The following is a 16,874-nucleotide window of genomic DNA, read 5'->3' as shown; positions in this document are numbered from 1 at the left end:
GACTTGATGTTCTTGGTACGGCTCCTCCTCACCTGCTCACTGGCACTGCTTTACATCAGGAACCCACTGTGAACTGCAAGGATTTGGCACCTATCACGCACCACATGGACCAGATCATTAATATCTGGACTCAGTCCTTCCAAAGGGTGGAGGTGGGGAGTGGAGCCTGGGATTTCTGATCTTCATTCTCTTCCATATTCGGTCATTCCCTCAGGAAACCATTACATTGCTGCTATCTTTCTGTTTGAATCTCCTTTTGTTAACTATTAGATGGTCTGTGCAGGTCTTGTTTTCCTCCTGTCTCTAACTTGTCAAACCAGCACGAGACAAATATGAACTACTACATTTTGCTGCCGTTCAATCATTTCAATCATATCCAACTCTTTGTGACCCCGCTTGGGGTTTCCTTGGCAAAGATACTGCAGTGGTTTGCCATTTCCTTCTCCAGCTCATTTTACAGATGAGGAACTGAGGCAGACAGGGTCACACAGCTAGCGTCTCAGGCCACATATGAACTCAGGTCTTCCTGACTCCGGCCAGGCCCAGCACTCTATTCACTGTGTAACCTAGCTTCCCCAATTTCTCTGAACTCTTTATATTCTTCATTAGGTCATATAATCTATTACATTTGTGTACCACAATTTGTTCAGTCAGTCAAGCCCTAATTGATGAATACCCGCTTTCCTTCCAGCTCTTTGGTACTACAAAAAGCTGCTATAAATATTATTTTTGTCTGTAAAGGACTTTTCTATCTCGGGATATATATATATACATATATATATATATATATATATATATATATATATACCCCTAATTGTAGTATTAATGGGTCAAAAGGTATGACTACTTGTCTATTTCTAAAACACAGGTCCTCTCTCACCATTTCCTGTCCTTTCTCACCTTTGGATCATGGTAGTTGTCTAAATAATGGTGAAGGAACTATGGACTATCAAGGGTGCTCAAAGCAAAGACTAAGATTATTGGATTTTTAAAAAAAAATAACTCTCACATGGATACATCTACTTTTTGCAATGAAAACAAAAGAAAGAAATTCAAATCCAAGCTTAAAAAAGAGTGAGACAAAGCCAGTGAATGTGCTTCAACTGACAGAGGCTGACAAAAGAGAGTGGAATAGGCAGTGGGCATGGGAGTGGGCAGAATGAGAAGACTCTCCCTCACCTCCATCTGCCCCCAGCCCAGGGCACTCATATTCTCCTTGAGCTCTAGACAGAATTCCCTGAAACAAGAAGAAAAGGCCAAGACCCTGTCTGGGAGGGGACAGGTACACATTCATGGTGGCAGAGAGTATGTGAAAGTCTCCCACCAGCCAAGACCAGTGGGAGTGAACCCGGGGTGCTCAGAGGCTGATCCTCGAGAGCCGCTGCTCTAAGAAGCCCACCTCAGGCTTGCCATCTCTGTTTCAGATGAAGGAAGTTCTCAGTCCAGACTGCTGGGGGCTTTGACAATAGCTCCTTGACTTTTCCTTTCCTGAGGTCTCAGGTACCTCCCTACGTCCTCAGGTCCCTGCACAGAGTTTAAAAGTTTAAAGATAATCTCAAGTTTACAGATGTACAAAGACTGGATCCATCCACTGCTCTCTTATTTTCCCTTCAACCAGGAGGGCAGAGGGGAGGTTAAAGTCTGAAGCCCAGGATTTCACTGCAGGCCCTGCCCCTGCTCCCTTGTGTGGCCTGGGGCGAATCCCGTAACTTCTCTTAAGTCTCCATTCCCTCAACTATAAAATGAAAGGACTAGTCAACTGACCTGGGATAATAATAAAACCAAAAATAATAATTATCATTATTATTATTATTATTAATAATAATAATAATAAATATATACAGATTTTTTATGAAAAATGCGTTGGGAGGGTCAACAATTTTTTTTGTTAAAAAAAAGGTGCTGTGCCTATATAAAATTTGGAAACCACTAGTTTATGCCAATCCCTACAAATGGAATTCTCTTCCCCACTATCTCTGCCTGTTAAAATCCATCCATCCTTCAAAGACCTTTAGTTCTTCCCCCAGAAACTACTTCACATTTACTTTGCAAAGACTTATCTGGGGGGCAGGAACTATTTCATTTTTGTCTCTTACCCCAGGGCTTATCACAACTATGTATGGATTGAACTACCTCAAAGATCTTTCTCTAATCTCTCTCCTTCCTCTCCGCCCAACTTTGCAGAAGAATAATCTGAGCTACCTGGAATGGTAGAGAGCTGTGCCCTATCTCCCCTACTAACTTCTGTATTCTCTAGGGGCAAGAAACATCTTCTAAATCTCTTCATTTCTCACCCATGTCAAGTAATCCCACCACTTTTTAAATACAGCACCCATGTGAATGTCACTACAGCTCTGAGAGGTGAGCAGGGCAGGTATCACTAGCCCCATTTTACAGATGAGGAAAAAGGGGGAGGGGGAAGAACTCAGTACGCAAATGGCAAAGTTGGATCTAGAATGCAAATGTCCAAAGTCCCTATTCAGTACTCCATTATAATAGGAGGGATTCTTCTCATTTTTTTTTTAATGTGTAGGGATAACGCTGGCTGCCACCCTATTTTATTCTGCTCCTGGGCTTCTATAAAGTAAAGTTAGCTAAAGTGAGGGAAGAAATCTTATCACTTAAGAGAATGTCACAAAAACTGGCCAGGGCCAAAACTAAGGGCAGGACAGAAAACAGGACAGAGAATTTTAAGAGCTGAAAGGAATGTCCGTGGTTCTAGTCTAGTCCAAGCTAGATCCAAAAGGAATCCCTACCACAACACATCTTATTGAAAAAAAGTCCTCCACCCTGTCTGAAGACCTCCAGAGAGAGGGAACCCAGCGCCCCCTTTGGAAGCCTCTTCTACTTTGGTACAAATGTACTGGTTAGGAAGTTTTTCCTGACAGCAAGCCTAAAAAAAATTCTCTTTGCAACTTCTACTCACTGCTCCTGATTCTATTACGTAAGGCCCTCTTCTTCACACACATTGAGTCGTGTCCACCCCCACCCACCCACCCCCCACCTGCCTTCTCTTCTCGAGGTTAAATACTCCCAGTTCCCTCCACTGACCCTCCTGTATTCTGAAATTAAGGCCTTTTGTTCTCCTGGTTGCCCTCCTCTGAATGCTTTCCAGTTTATCTACACCCTTCTGACCACTTAGAGCCCAGAACTAAACATAATACTCCAGACGTGGTCTCACTATCACAGAGTACACAAAGCCTATACTGAGAAGAAAAACCCTCAATGCAGCTGTTTTTTAAGCTGTCACATTGCTTACAGTCCACTAAGCCCCCCAGATCTTTTCTTTCAGTCTATACTTCTAATTCTGTGCCCTCTAAAAGCTACAAATCTTTTTGGAAGGTAATATATGCACTACAAAGAGATGCCAGATGTGCATACTGGTGCGCTGACAAGCCAAAATGGGGTCACTTTATTTACCCAAGCTAACTGAAGCAGGCTTTCGTGAGGTAAATGAGGAGTGATTGTCTCCAAACAGATTAACCAGGTATTTCTGTCCCACTGCAGGAAGAAGACCTCAACCAGCAAGCTTCTTGTATCGGATATACTTTCTCAACCAAATAACTAGCTGTAAATTATAATTTAAGTAATTATATTCGTGATTGCTTTCAACAAAACATTTATTTTTAACTGAGTTTAGCCTGAAATGTGAAACATGACTTGCCCTCTTTTTTTTTGGTTTTGCATCTGCCTGTTTTTTACACCACAGTAATTCTCCTATATCCCCTCCCTGCCCCAAACACCATGATCCAAAAGACCCTGTAACAAAGGAAAACATCTAAGCAAAACCAACTGGGTCTGACAGCCTACTCCGCATTCCCTGTCTGATTTCTGCCACCTCTTTACTGAGAGGACTGAGACTGGTCATTACAATTAATGAATCTGACTGCTTCTTAGTATAATTCATCTTGATTTTTAAAAACAAAAAATAAAATATTTCATTCAGCCCAATAGGAGATACATAAAAACACCGGGTTATGTTGACTCTTTGTTCATCCTGTTTATTCAAAGGTTGGAAGAGAGATTTTTACTTGTTAAAAGTTGACTTCTTAATTTAATATTAATTATTCCAAAAGAAGAAACCAGTTCCTCCTATATCTACAGGAGACGATGCTGTTAAAAGCTCAATTATTATTTCAATAGTCTCTGATCTATCCAGGTGTTTAAAATACTTCTATCCGTTTGCTGATAAAAGGTTTTCTTTGAAAAGTTCATGAACAAATATTTTCTGAATGGTTCACCCTTGGCCCTGAAATTCATTCTATAGTAGCTGCTGTTACAAAGAGATATTAACTGTTCATCTTCAACAGTTGAAGTCCTGAGCACTGAGAACACCGGCAAGAAAATAGTTGGAAATAGGTCACTGCTATTTACAGACAAAAGAACTGAGAAAATGAATAAAAGTTGGACACAGAAGAAGCTGTACCAAAAAGCATCGACCTGTTATAATCAGAAGTCTGCAGGGGGAAAAAAATGTCACCAGAGCAAGAAAAGGTTCCCTGGTAGTATGGAATCTAAAGGCAAGGAGGAGAAAGGTTGCTTATGACACACTGAAAACCCTTCCAAAGGCATCTGAGAGAAAGGCCTGGGCGCAGCCACCACTGTCATCCCACACCCAACCAACAGCAAAGGGAGTCAGCCAACCCGACAGCCTCTATACCTGGCTGAAGCTGGAGAAAAGACAAACTTCTGCACAGCAGAAGCAACCTGAAGCTACAGGCTCAGAGCCCAACTTCTCCCAGTCTTACCACCAGGGGCATGCCTGGAGAAAGGAGCTAGTTCAGTCCCAAGTCCAACCTCCAAAGGCAGCAGCTACCAGGAAGGTCTTCAAGAAATGGCTGACATTAAGACTTCAGAGACCCAATGAGACCCCCCCCAAGGAGAAGACAAGAACAGGTCCTAGTCTAGATGGGCTAACTCAGTTATCACACTGGCCGCTTTACTTACCCCTATGCTAGGCGGGGGCACCCTATAGTACCTTCAGACCTTCCTAGCTCCCGCATACCCTGAAGCTGAGCCATGAGAGAGGCACCCAAGAGACCCACACTTCTCACCCTGGTGATGTCACTTACACAGCAGCTGAAATTCCCAAGAGAATCTAGGGTTCTGAAATGCTCCTGGACCCTCTCTACAACAAGCACAAGAGTACCACCCCACCCAATTCACCTGGCTTAGGGGAAGCATCTCATTATTTGGCAGGACTGCTACCTAGGGAGGATAGGGAAAATCCTATCACCAACCCAAACTACAAGTCTGATGAGGGGAAGAGCACATAAGCAGCCCAAAGGACAAGGAGGCAGGCAATGTACTCCGTTTCCTACTCCCTGAAACCCCAACAATCAACACTCATATCACCCTTGGCATAAGGGGCTTCAGCTCCAATTTCCTCTACAGAAAATATTTGCCATTTTGGACACAATTTATGTCTCACAGGAATTCAAATGGAAGCTCTGTGCTCTGTTCTGGGCACCAGCAGAAACAGAGGAAGGCGGAAGGTAGGAGAGACCCGGAGAAGGGCAGAGCAGCCCTGCAGGGGTGGGTGCTCTGCTTCCAACCTGGCTACTGAGGGACAGAAGAGTTTTCAATTACCAAGATACACACCAACCATGACTTCTGTCCGTATCCTCAGGACAGAGAAACAGCAACTGGTTGTGGTTTATGGTCAGCTGGAAATCACACAGCTGCACTATGTCAGTGTCGGTCTCGCATGCCCACACTCCACACAGACCCTAGCAGGCTGCAGAGGACTAGATGTGTGGGTATTAACTCAGGAAGACAAGAAGTTGGGGGGTGGAGAAAACTGGTTAGAGAGAGAAACAAAGAGTGGATAATTGCCTTAAAATTGTTTTTTAAAACTAGAAAACAGATTAAAGATACTTTTTGTTTATTTTTCTTGGGTTTTTTTGGTCTGTGTTTTCTTTCACAGCATGACTTACATGGAAACGTGTTTTGTATGACTATACACATATAACTTATGTCAACTTGCTTACCTTCTCAATGAAGGGGAGAGGGAACGGAGGGAGAGAATTTGGAATTCAAAATTTGAAAAAAGAATGGTAATATTATAGTTTTTACATGTAATTGGGAAAAAATAAAATATTAAACTTTTTAAAACTAGTAAAAACCATCTTTTGATGGGTAATGACAGGAATAATCAAGGAGCTGCCTGGGTTCTTCGAATCCAGCTTGTCAACAGGATAGGAGAACCAGAAATTGCATCTACTCCACCAAAGAAGGATTAGGGAATCAAATAATATCAGCTATTCTGGTGATCAATACCATGATCTGCACACACAGGTCTGCAACTTATTAAAATCAATTCATTCAACGAAAATTTATTAATTTATTTTTTTGGAGGGGGGAAGGCAGGGCAATTGGGGTTAAATGACTTGTCCAAGGTCACACAGCTAGTAAGTGCGTCAGTGTCTGAGGCCACATTTGAACTCAGGTCCTTCTGACTCCAGGGCAGGTGCTCTACTCACTGCGCCACCTAGCTGCCTCTCAATGAAAATTTGTTAAGCTCCTATTACATGCAAAACATTATGTTGGGCACTAGGGGAGATAAAAAAGAAAAAGATTAAGTCAATTCCTGCTGTCATGGACCTCTGTCTCACAGGCAAATACCCACGTACAAATAATACATTAAGTGCACTAAAAAGCACAAATGAAACACTAGGTAAGGTCTAGGGGTAAGGAAAAGACCACAGTATCCCCTCCTACTATTCACACACACACACACACACACACACACACACACACACACACGCCTGATAACCCAGATGATTTGTGGTCCAGAACACTGAGATACACACATGAAGACGTCTATTCTCCAGAAAGCGACAATAATTCTGATATGGCCATCTGGGTCTCTAGAAATTCAGACCTCCCAGAGGAGAGCTGGGAACCTGGCCAGGGTACATTAAGATAGCCAGATGGAAGGAAGTTAGGTAGTCTAGGGAACTCAAGTGTGAAGTGATTTTTTTTTCCTAAAGCACAGGTCTGACCATGTTACCCCCCACCAATAAAACTCATTGGTTCCTTATTGCTTCCAGGATCCAATATGAAGTCTTCTCTTTGGCATTCAAGGCCCCTTCCTATTCAAATCCTCTTTCAAATCTTTCTCTCCTCCATGCACTCCACAATCTGATGACATTGGCCTACTTGCTGTTCTTTGTCTCTTTTCCATCCTTGAGAAACTGGCTATCTTGGCTTGCCTAGAACACTCCCTTCTCACCTCCACCTCTTCACAGCCTCCGCTTCCTTCAACACCTAGTTCAAATGCCACCTTCTGCAGCTTCCTAAGCCCCTCAAGCCTTCCTCTCTAAGGTTACCTTCCTTTTACTCTGTATATATTTGTGCTTGTACCTATCTATTTCCATGTTGTTTCCCCTAGAATGTAAGCTCCTCGAAGGCAGAGGCTGTTTTTATCTTTCTTTATATCCCTAGTGCTTAGCACAGTGCCTGATAAATGCTTGTTTATTGTTTGATATTCAAATCTAGAAGTACATAGGAGCCTTCAATATTATTATGTGTGCCAAATTTCTAAGAAAGAAGACTGCAAGACCAGAACATAGTCATGAAGCAGCATAAAAGACCACTCCAAGATCTTCAAGTGAAGGACTTCAGTAGAAATGAAAAGAAAAAGGGAGACAGATAACGAAATATTCAACTTCATTCCAGCCTTGGAACTGAAGATAAGGATTAGCTGGGCAAATACAATAACTGAAGGTTGGAGAATTCTTTTCTCTACAGGAACTGGAAGGGAAAGAAAGAATTACAGAAGTTCTCTCTGAAATGGAAAGGACAGAATTTAAGTTAGCCAACACCCCAAGCGCATTCTTTAAACGTCCTTCAATAGCAGGGGAAAATATTGTGGCCAATCCAGTAATGAAGACCTTGCCGATACAGTCACTCGCAGAGAGTAAACCAAAACTTGGAAAATCTGAACATATGAAAATACCAGTCCAGTGGACCCACACAAGATCCTGTTTCACACATTCACCACTTTTCTAAGAGGGAGAAGTAAGAAGGACAGGGCTAGGATTGAGAAATAATATGCATATTTCTTAGATCCTAATATCCTACTCTGAAACATAACAGTATTCTGATTTTGGGCTACGCTAGTAGAACACAAGTTCTGGCAGGTCCCTACAAAGCTGGAAATGATGAGTAGAAATCCAATGACAGACCTTATGTCTGTAATCTGTGGACCAGCCTACCTAAATGTGGTGGGTGTTGCCACCAGATTGGTTTCCAAGTAACAAATTTTTCTAGTACTTAACTCATAAAGTCTAAATCAGGGGTGGAGAACCTACGGCCTTCTAGGTCCTTTGACCGAGTCCAAGTTTTACAAAAGAAATCCTTTTACTAAGGGGATCTGTTGTGTGAAGTTTAGATTCAGTCAAAGGGCCACACTTAAGGACCTAGAGGGCCACATGCGGCCTCGAGGCCCCAAGTTCCCCACCCCTGGTCTAAATTGCTTCAGTGGAAGGAATACCACATCAACAAGTTCACAAAACTGAGCATTAATTTGGCAGCTCAAGTCTGAATACAGATACAAATATGAATGCAAACTTCCAAAAAGATGATCCTACATCCAAGACGCCAAGAACTGTGTTCTTAAGGAAGGAGACAAAGAATCTAGAAATGCCACGTGACAGATATGGCACCTGGAGAAATAAAGCAAGTGACAGAGGAGCAAAGCAAATTAGCACTTCATCTTTTTTCTATCGGGATTACTGTCTAAACATGAAATGAAACCAAGACACACTCTCCGGACAGACATAAAGACAGGATCCCCTGGAAAATGTTTTGAATTAACACAAGTCCTGAATTTCATTTCGGGCCTGCAGCAGTTTTCCAAACAAAGGTAGTAATGACAGCATTAAAGTCTAGCTTTGGACTAAGAGGGACAGGTATAGAGATCAAGATAAAGCCTCATCTCTGCTAACGTTTTCAGGAGTAAGAAAATGAGAATGTAGGTGTAGGTAATTAATGGGAGATAGAAGTATCAGTGGTCCCCACAGATATTAGAAATCTCCCAATAGGAAACAAAACTGTGACACAAAATGACCCCTAGCATTTGTCCTAATTTGCAGTGGGGGGTTTGGAAAAGAGCAATGCTGTTAATTCCTAGTGTGATAGAAGCCAGCAGACCAGGAAAGGGTTTTATAAGCCAATTTGTGACTCTACACGCCTATGCTATTTTAGGCAGTGGAGGAAAAGGTATTAAGTCCTAATGAAAGAAAAAGAGCCTCCCAACTCCTCAGAGATTCATTCTAAAGGCTAATCAAGACAGCAATTAAAAGGCCAGGAAACAACTTCCATTTTATAATATCTGTTCTGAAGAGGTTAAAACATTCTACAAGTAAATGTTGGATTTTTTTCACTGATCTAGTGAAGCAAATATACATTCAGAGATGACAAGTAAATTCAGAAAGGGCTTGTCAAGTCCACACACAGAAGAAATTCAGAGTCAGAGCTGCTGGCAACAGGGGTCTCAACTTTGTTCCCTGTTCTAGTCAATAGAGCAAAAAGGCACAGGAATGGGTCTTCAGTGTTAGAGAAAACTACCAATTCTCCTATGAGTCCCAAGGGAATTGGATAGTAGAGCACTGACTGAATCAGCATAGTGAAAATTGAACCTGACCAAAGTATAAAGCAGAATTCATTATTCCTATCCCCGCAGGAAGCTTTTGCTGAATTATTAAAGCTCCTAGTGCCAGATCTGAATCTAGGTCATTCAAAGTCAAATGACCATCACATCCTCATCACATCACATCAAGAGTTCTGAACTAGGGGGTCTGCTGATACATTTCAGAGGGTCTGTAAACAGGGGTGGGGGAAAAACTGCATCTTTATTTTCACTAACCTTTAGTTTAGAGGGGAAAGGGGAAAGGAATAAGCATTGATTAAACACCTACTATATGTCAGGAACTATGCTAAGCACTTTACAAATATTATCTTATTTGATCCCTGGGAGGGGATTTTATGGCTGAGGAAACTAAGACAGACAGAGGTTAAGTTACTCACCCCGGGGAACTGGATTTGAACTCAGAACTTCCTGACCTCAGGCCCAGCACTCTATCCACTTCACCACCTAGCTGCCTCAGAGAAGGGTTTAAAGGCTTCACCAGACTGTCAAAGGGGCCCACGACACAAAAAAGGTGAAGAACTCTTGCTTCAAGACCTATCATTGGAAGAGGGGTTTTCCAGGGTAGTTACAATAATGTCCTGTAGAACAAATGCCAGGAGACACAGTGTGATGCAGTAAACAGTGTTGGAAGTGAAGTCAGAAGACCCAGGTTTAAATCTTATCACTAACACTGGTTAGCTGTGTGATCAATCAAGTCACTTAATCCCCCTTGGTCGGTAAAACGAAGCTGTTGGACTCAATGACCCGTAGAGCTCTAGCTCTAAATCTCTGATCCTAAGGGGTTAAATCTACCTTCTGGGTTGGTATAAGGCTTGAATGATACAGTGTACATAAAGTGCTTTGCAAACTCTAAAATTTTATATAGTGTCATTCTGATACCTCAGAGATGACACAATGCTGACATAGATACTCAGAAAGAGAAGGATTCTTACTAGGAAGACCCACTAAAGAAGCCCCAATTACGGACCCAGGTGATAAACTAGTAACCTGCAGAGGCATCCAGGAAGTTGGCAAGGGCTTTAAAGATTAGGAAGCTTTCCATCACCAGAGAGCAATGAGATGACAGTCTCATTAAGTAGTTATAAGCTGCAAGTAATCAAATAATCAGTAATAACCTAAAATATATTTCAACCTTTCTTCCTGATGAAACCCTCAAATCTTTCTTGAATATATGACTTGGTTTAAATACAACCCTATAACTCTGGGAAAATTAATACATAATGAAAAGGTAAGGTCTGATAACATAAGATTCTAAGGCCAGGATGGTGCCTCAGGAGAATCTTACTTTATTTTCCAATCTCCGGGAGGGACAGCATTTAACCCAAACCAGATTAATAGCTCTTTTCTTAGACGCGGCTCTTCTCTGTATACTCCACAGTGCCTCACACAACCACCTCAACATAAGAGTCATTCAATAAACTTGTTCAAGCGAATGTTCTAAAGATATCTGAAACTCATTAAATCCAAAACTGAGCTCATCATCTTCCACCCTAAACAAACGTCCTTATCCAATTCTTTTATGATATTAATAGCTACACAATAGCACCTAGGCCCTCTTGGTTCACACTCTTGAATGAAGTTTTTAATTCTTCACCTCCGCGTTGGTTCCCACATCCAAACCACATCAAAGTGAGTAGGCCTTTCTGCGGGATGCTTCTTAGATCCTTTCTTTCCATTTTTACAGTTAGCGCTCTACGCATAGCAAATCCTAGTCAGGTTACACCTGGATTAGTTAAACAAAAAACTTTTCTAACCATCTCCCTTCCCTCAAATACCATTTTTATTATATCATACAGATGGCCATCATGCACTGTCCCCAATTCCCTTCTGCCAAGGTGGGGAAACTTTTTTCACTGGAGAGCCAAAAGTAGTCACAAAAAGTTTCCTTCAGGCCAGTAACCTATGTAATTATCTGCACAATAATCAAAATGAAAATCCCAGTTTCTATTTGTCTAGATACCTACACAGGGTTTATACTAACGTTCAGTAAGACAGTATCGAGGGTCACCGAAGGAAGGTCTCCCATGCCTGCCCTGTTGAATAAAATTTAAATGCTCCACGTTGGGGGAGCACCCCTTAACTCCTCCCCACAATTCCACAACTTCACAAAAGTGCTTCCCTCTTCCCCAGCTGATGTTGCTATTCCCTACCCATAACTCATCTGTTTTCATCTGTTCTGTACATGGCTTTTCTTTTTTCCTGGACTATCCCCACCCCTTTTTACCAACCAATGTCCACATAATCTTTTTCAAAACTCACTCTCCTTGAAGAAACTTGCCATGTTTAACGCTACCTAGCGTCCTCTCCCCTTAGTATGCCTCCAACCCACGAAATGCATTCATTTGCATTACCTAATACAACTAACACATCTGAAGAACACTTATAAACCTTCTCTGGTGCATCCTATCTTTCTGACTAAACTAGAAGCACTGAGGATGTGGGCTGCTAGATCTTCTATTCGTTTTCTAACACTTTCCAGAGCTCCTATTACAGCGCAAGACATACAGCATCCAGGGGTGAGGAACCTGCGGCCTCGAGGCCACATGTGGCTGAATCCAAACACGTGAAGTTTGGATTCAATGGGCCACACTTGAGGACCTAGAGGGCCACATGTGGCCACGAGGCCGCAGGTTCCCCTCCCCTGGGTAGGCACTCATCTTCTGACTGACTGAGCCCAATAAGCTAAATAGACAACTTAGCTGAGAATGTCCAAGTCTTCAGTTCTAATCTGTATTATAATTCCAACTCTGAAACCGTGAAGACTTTTCAGTTTTTAGAAGCTTTTACACGACCCACACAGGTTTCGCCTGACTGGAGCCACTGCTTGCCCTCTCAGCTTTCTGATCAAAGAAAACTCAGGAGCAGGTGGCAATATTTATTCTCTCATATACTGAATTCTCATTATTTAGGTGGGTCCAGGGACGAGAAAAGATTCCCTGGTTGAATCTGCTTCCAAAGTTGAATATGACATTCCAGTTTCATAAAGCAGATCCCCGGATTCTGCTAGAGGTAGAATAAATCCAAATAGAGATAAATCTTTATCACACTGGCTCTTTTGTTCACTCACTAATTTTTACCTGCCGGTGTGCTGTTTCTGTAGCATGCAGATAAGCCCACATGGGAAGCAGAGAATCGTCTCCTTCAGCATTTATTTCAAAACCATTTAAAATCCCACTTGGGCTGACCTATGCAATGCTACAAAATGGCTACTGTCACTGAGTTACCAGGGAAGCAACATGTGGACAGTATATTCCTTCTCACTCTGAAAAGATGACAGTACAGGGCCCCGTCATTCTCATCTTTAAATTCCATTTTAGAACTAATCCCACAAGCACAACTAGAGTTCCCCCAGTAGTCAGTCACCATTAACACCAAAGAGGACCAGCTATCAGGGCAACTGGAAAGCTCAAGGATTTCAGAAGCTGTTTGGATAATCATAAGACTCCCAAAATAAATACGGGGTTCCTTGTCAAATTTTTTAATAAGTCTTAAGAACTGCCTGAGCTAAAAGGCTGCTTTTCATCCTCAAACCAGCCGATGGACCCTGGTCTTTAGGAATACAGCCATATAAAAGCAGTTGCTATTCTTTTGGACACTAAAGACCTTTCTTCGAATCCCTGCTCACTTAGATCATGGCCTTACCCTTTTTGGTCAAAGCTACACAAACTTTACTAAAGTCTTTCCATCATTGCATGGCTCTACATTAGGAAAAGATATAAGATTCCTGTTTTGAAATATGGATTTCCAAGATCTGTATTAAATTCTCCTCCCTGAACCAGAAAGGTACAGCTTCCACAGAGCTTCCCAACTTCTGGGGCAAAAATGCAACCAGCTTCACACTATTTGCTGACTAAGTTCCCTTAAAAAGTCCTCCAAACTCCACCATTATCAGCCGTCACATACAGGCTAGAGACACAAGCTACCTGCCATGCATCTATACCAGCATTTCTAAGGATAACCCAACATTTCTAAAAATCAAGATCACAGATTTAGAGCTGAGAGGGACCTCAGAAGGCATCTAGTCCAACCTCTTCAATTTACACATATGGACACTGAGGCTTAAAGAAGTCTAAGTGATTTAGTCAAAGGTCCCACAAAGTAGAGTCAGCTGGGATCAAATCTATATTTATACTAACTACAGCAAACTGCACCGGAGGGCCACAAATCCCAAAACCATAGCAGCATGGAAACAGGGTCAGTTTCAGACCAGGGCTGTTTCTTTGCTAGAATACACAGAAAGGCTGTTTACCCACTGACTAAGTCCAAGTAAGGTTCTCCTGAGGCACAGGGATCTGAACAGAGCTCTCTTAAAACTCTACCACACTGGATAGTAGTGCACTAAATCACGGGCTGCCAGGTTTGCTCACCCAATGAAGAGATGCAGGCAAAGCAATAAAATGTAGCTGTCTCAAAACTCGTCTCCCTGTGGCAAATCCTCTACTCACAGAGCTGTTCTACAAGTTTACAGGCCTAGTAAGACACAAAAACCTAATCTGATCCTGTGGAATTGAAGCTCTGGTTTCCCTCAGGGATCAAACTTCACTCTACTTTGGCATTCCCAAGACTGTGGAGTCCAACAAATGTGTCCAGCACATGAACCAGAACTCGAAACAAAACGAAAACAGAGAGAAGAAATGAAAAGGACTAACTTAAAGGCTTAACTCCCTCCTAGGATCCTTTTGCAGGGATGTTTCCCATTCGGAACCATCCCTCTTCTAGGTTTTGAAATGAAATACCTACTACACTTTGCTGGTAGGAAGCAAGGGGGCTACCTCCAGGTTCTGATGGGCATCAACCTCATTATGCCAGCAGAAACCAGGCAGACTCCTTAACATCTTCCTTTTGTTCAAAATTTCTAATAAAAGCTGACCAGTTTCGTACTCATGCTTTATCATAAATAATTTGCCTTGAGCTCTGGGGATGTTACCTAGGAGAGCACCTAAAATCCAAGCCAAACCCCCAGGCTAAATGTTTTCATAATCCTCTTCCTGCTCAACGAATTCTCACCTGCTCAGCCCTCGAGGAGGACTCAGCATTAGTCACAACTCAAGTTTCTAAAAAGGCACACAAGCTACCACTATCCCCTCCCAGGAAGGGAAACTGAGTCACAACAGGACAAGTGGCTTACCCAAGCACAATCAATCTGTAGTGAGGCTATGACTGGAAATCAGGAAGCTTACTCCCACTGATCTGGTCCGATCTCTTAAGCCTCCCGGCCTCCGCGCCCACCCCGACCCCCCAAGCCCTTCTTTCTCGCTCCAAAGTCGAACCCAGCCTCACCTTGGTGCTGATGTCCTCCCTCCGGCTACCAGCCTTGCTCCTGCGCAGTTTTATGGATGGGGACCTGAGCAGGTTCTTGATCCGGCTGGTTATGGTGGAGCCTTCCACAGACATCATGGTGAGGGATCCCCAAAAGGCGCAGGGGCTCAGGCGGATCCCCGGCCTCGGCACGCGCTCCTCATTCCATGGGGTCTCCCGATCTGCCCCAGCACCGACCTACATGGGCGGGGGTCATTACATCAGCCCTGCCCCGGCCAGGCTCCGCGGTTCTTTCTACGCTACACCCCTGGCCCGCCGTGGGCTGCTAACACGGCCAGGAACGAAGACGGGGAGAGGAAGGGGAGAAGCCCCGAAATTGGGAGGAGGGGAACAAGACGTCAGGCCCACCCAACCATCCGTGCGACCGGGAAGCGAGCGGGTGGGACCGGCCCGGCGGGAGCCCGGGGAGATTCCCTCTAGTGTTCCCATGGCAACGCGCGGTAGGGGATGGGGTGAGGGGGGGCGCGGAGCTGAAGGGAGGGGGCAGCGGAGCCGGGAGCAACAGCCCGGAGACCCTAGTCCCAGCTCCCGCCGCTCTCACCTCGGTCTCCAGTTTCCACCACCCTCCCCCCCAACCCGACCCCGGTCCTGCCCCTTCTCCGCCCCCTCTCCCGAGGCTCCTCCAGGATCTCCGGCCTCCAGTCCGCGGCCCCCCAAACACAGCCCCACTCCGGGGCCCCACCTCACCAGCCCGGGGAGCCGAAGATCGTCCCGTTCGCAGGTCCCTCGGGCATCGCGCTCGCAACTCCAGCTTCGCCGCAACTGCGGCTACAGGCAGCTATGGCGGCACGGACGGCTCAAAACGCGAACGGAGGCCGGGGCCGCGACTCCCTCCCGGGGGAGGAGGCCGGCCGCCGGGACGGGGCGGGGCCACCAAGGAGGGGAGGAGCCAGAAGGGAGGGGCGGGGTCTTTTCCAGTTGGGGAAGGAGGAGGAGTTGCAGAGGCGGGGTTTCAGAGAAGAAACCAGGCTTGAAAGGGCAGAGCAGGAGAGAGACTGGACCCCGGGAGGAACGTGGATAAACCGTTCCTGGGGAGTTTTGCACCAGAGAATGCAAGAGTGGGAAGGAACCTTAAAAGTCCACCTGGGCACATTCTCTTATTTTATGGGGAAGGAAACAGGTCTAGAGAAAAGCAGTTAGGTACGTCTGAGATTTGACAGCTAGACAGCAAGATCTACGCCCTGCTGAGCACTGAGTTCATAGTTTCCTTACACGTAGGACCCCCTCAAAGACAAACCCGTCCCTTCTTCACCCCGCCACCCGCGAAGAATAGCGCGCGTGGAGGGGTAGAACTGGTCCCTAGGCGCGGAATAAGCTGGACCCGGGTGTCCAGTTGCCCAAGGGAGGTTCGTAGAGTCCTTGGCCTCTGGGTTGGGGATAAAGGGAGTTGGAAAGGGGCTTGCTGCAAATGTAGCGCGGTCAATCTTAGTGGTAACGGAGGAATTTTGCACCCCACGCGTCCGGGCTGCAGCCTTGTCCTTGAGATTTAAAAGAGCTGTTTCAGAGTTTCTTGTTCAATTTGGGACTCCAGGTTGAAGCACCATTTCCGAGGCCGTAGTACATGACGTCAGAAGACGACGTGGAACGAAACTCTCCATTCTTCTCCGGCCGCTTACTACGGAGAGCCGGAATTTAAAGTACTTGGCACCGAGCCATGGAAGGCCCATGAGTAGACGCCTCCGCTAAGATAGTTCCTCAGCCAATCACGAGCCGGCTGACCTGTTGCTATTTGCATAGAACCTGCAGAGAGGCCGACATGAGGGACTACAGAAACATTTTCTCATTTTTGGCTCTTTGGCTGTGAGATTTAATTGTCCTACCCAACTACCTAGATAGACTAGCGTGAGTCTAGGGAGTCCTGTACCTAGAGCTTGGCGGTGAGGGGGTGCAGGGACTGGCA

The 16,874-nt window shown here is 44.5% G+C and overlaps 1 protein-coding gene across 2 annotated transcripts in view; it reads right to left on the bottom strand.

Annotated features, from left to right (window-relative positions):
- Positions 1–15,824, bottom strand: part of MAPKBP1 (mitogen-activated protein kinase binding protein 1) — an 85,853-nt gene extending 70,029 nt beyond the window's left edge. The window contains exons 1-2 of one of the 2 annotated variants that reach the window (XM_036735526.1): positions 15,662–15,824; positions 14,936–15,151 (exon numbers count right to left, since the gene is read on the bottom strand). In XM_036735526.1, coding sequence (XP_036591421.1) covers positions 14,936–15,052 — 117 coding nt within the window. In that variant the 5' untranslated portion in view covers positions 15,053–15,151; positions 15,662–15,824. The remainder of the gene's footprint in view (positions 1–14,935; positions 15,152–15,661) is intronic. The other variant, XM_036735525.1, reaches the window with a different exon arrangement.
- Between the last annotated feature and the right edge of the window lie 1,050 nt (positions 15,825–16,874).

The sequence above is a fragment of the Trichosurus vulpecula genome, chromosome 8, assembly GCF_011100635.1.
Source record: "Trichosurus vulpecula isolate mTriVul1 chromosome 8, mTriVul1.pri, whole genome shotgun sequence".
Classification (NCBI taxonomy): Eukaryota; Metazoa; Chordata; class Mammalia; order Diprotodontia; family Phalangeridae; genus Trichosurus; species Trichosurus vulpecula.
Note: the sequence above shows the minus strand (reverse complement) of the source record. Positions and strands in the feature narration are given on the sequence as shown.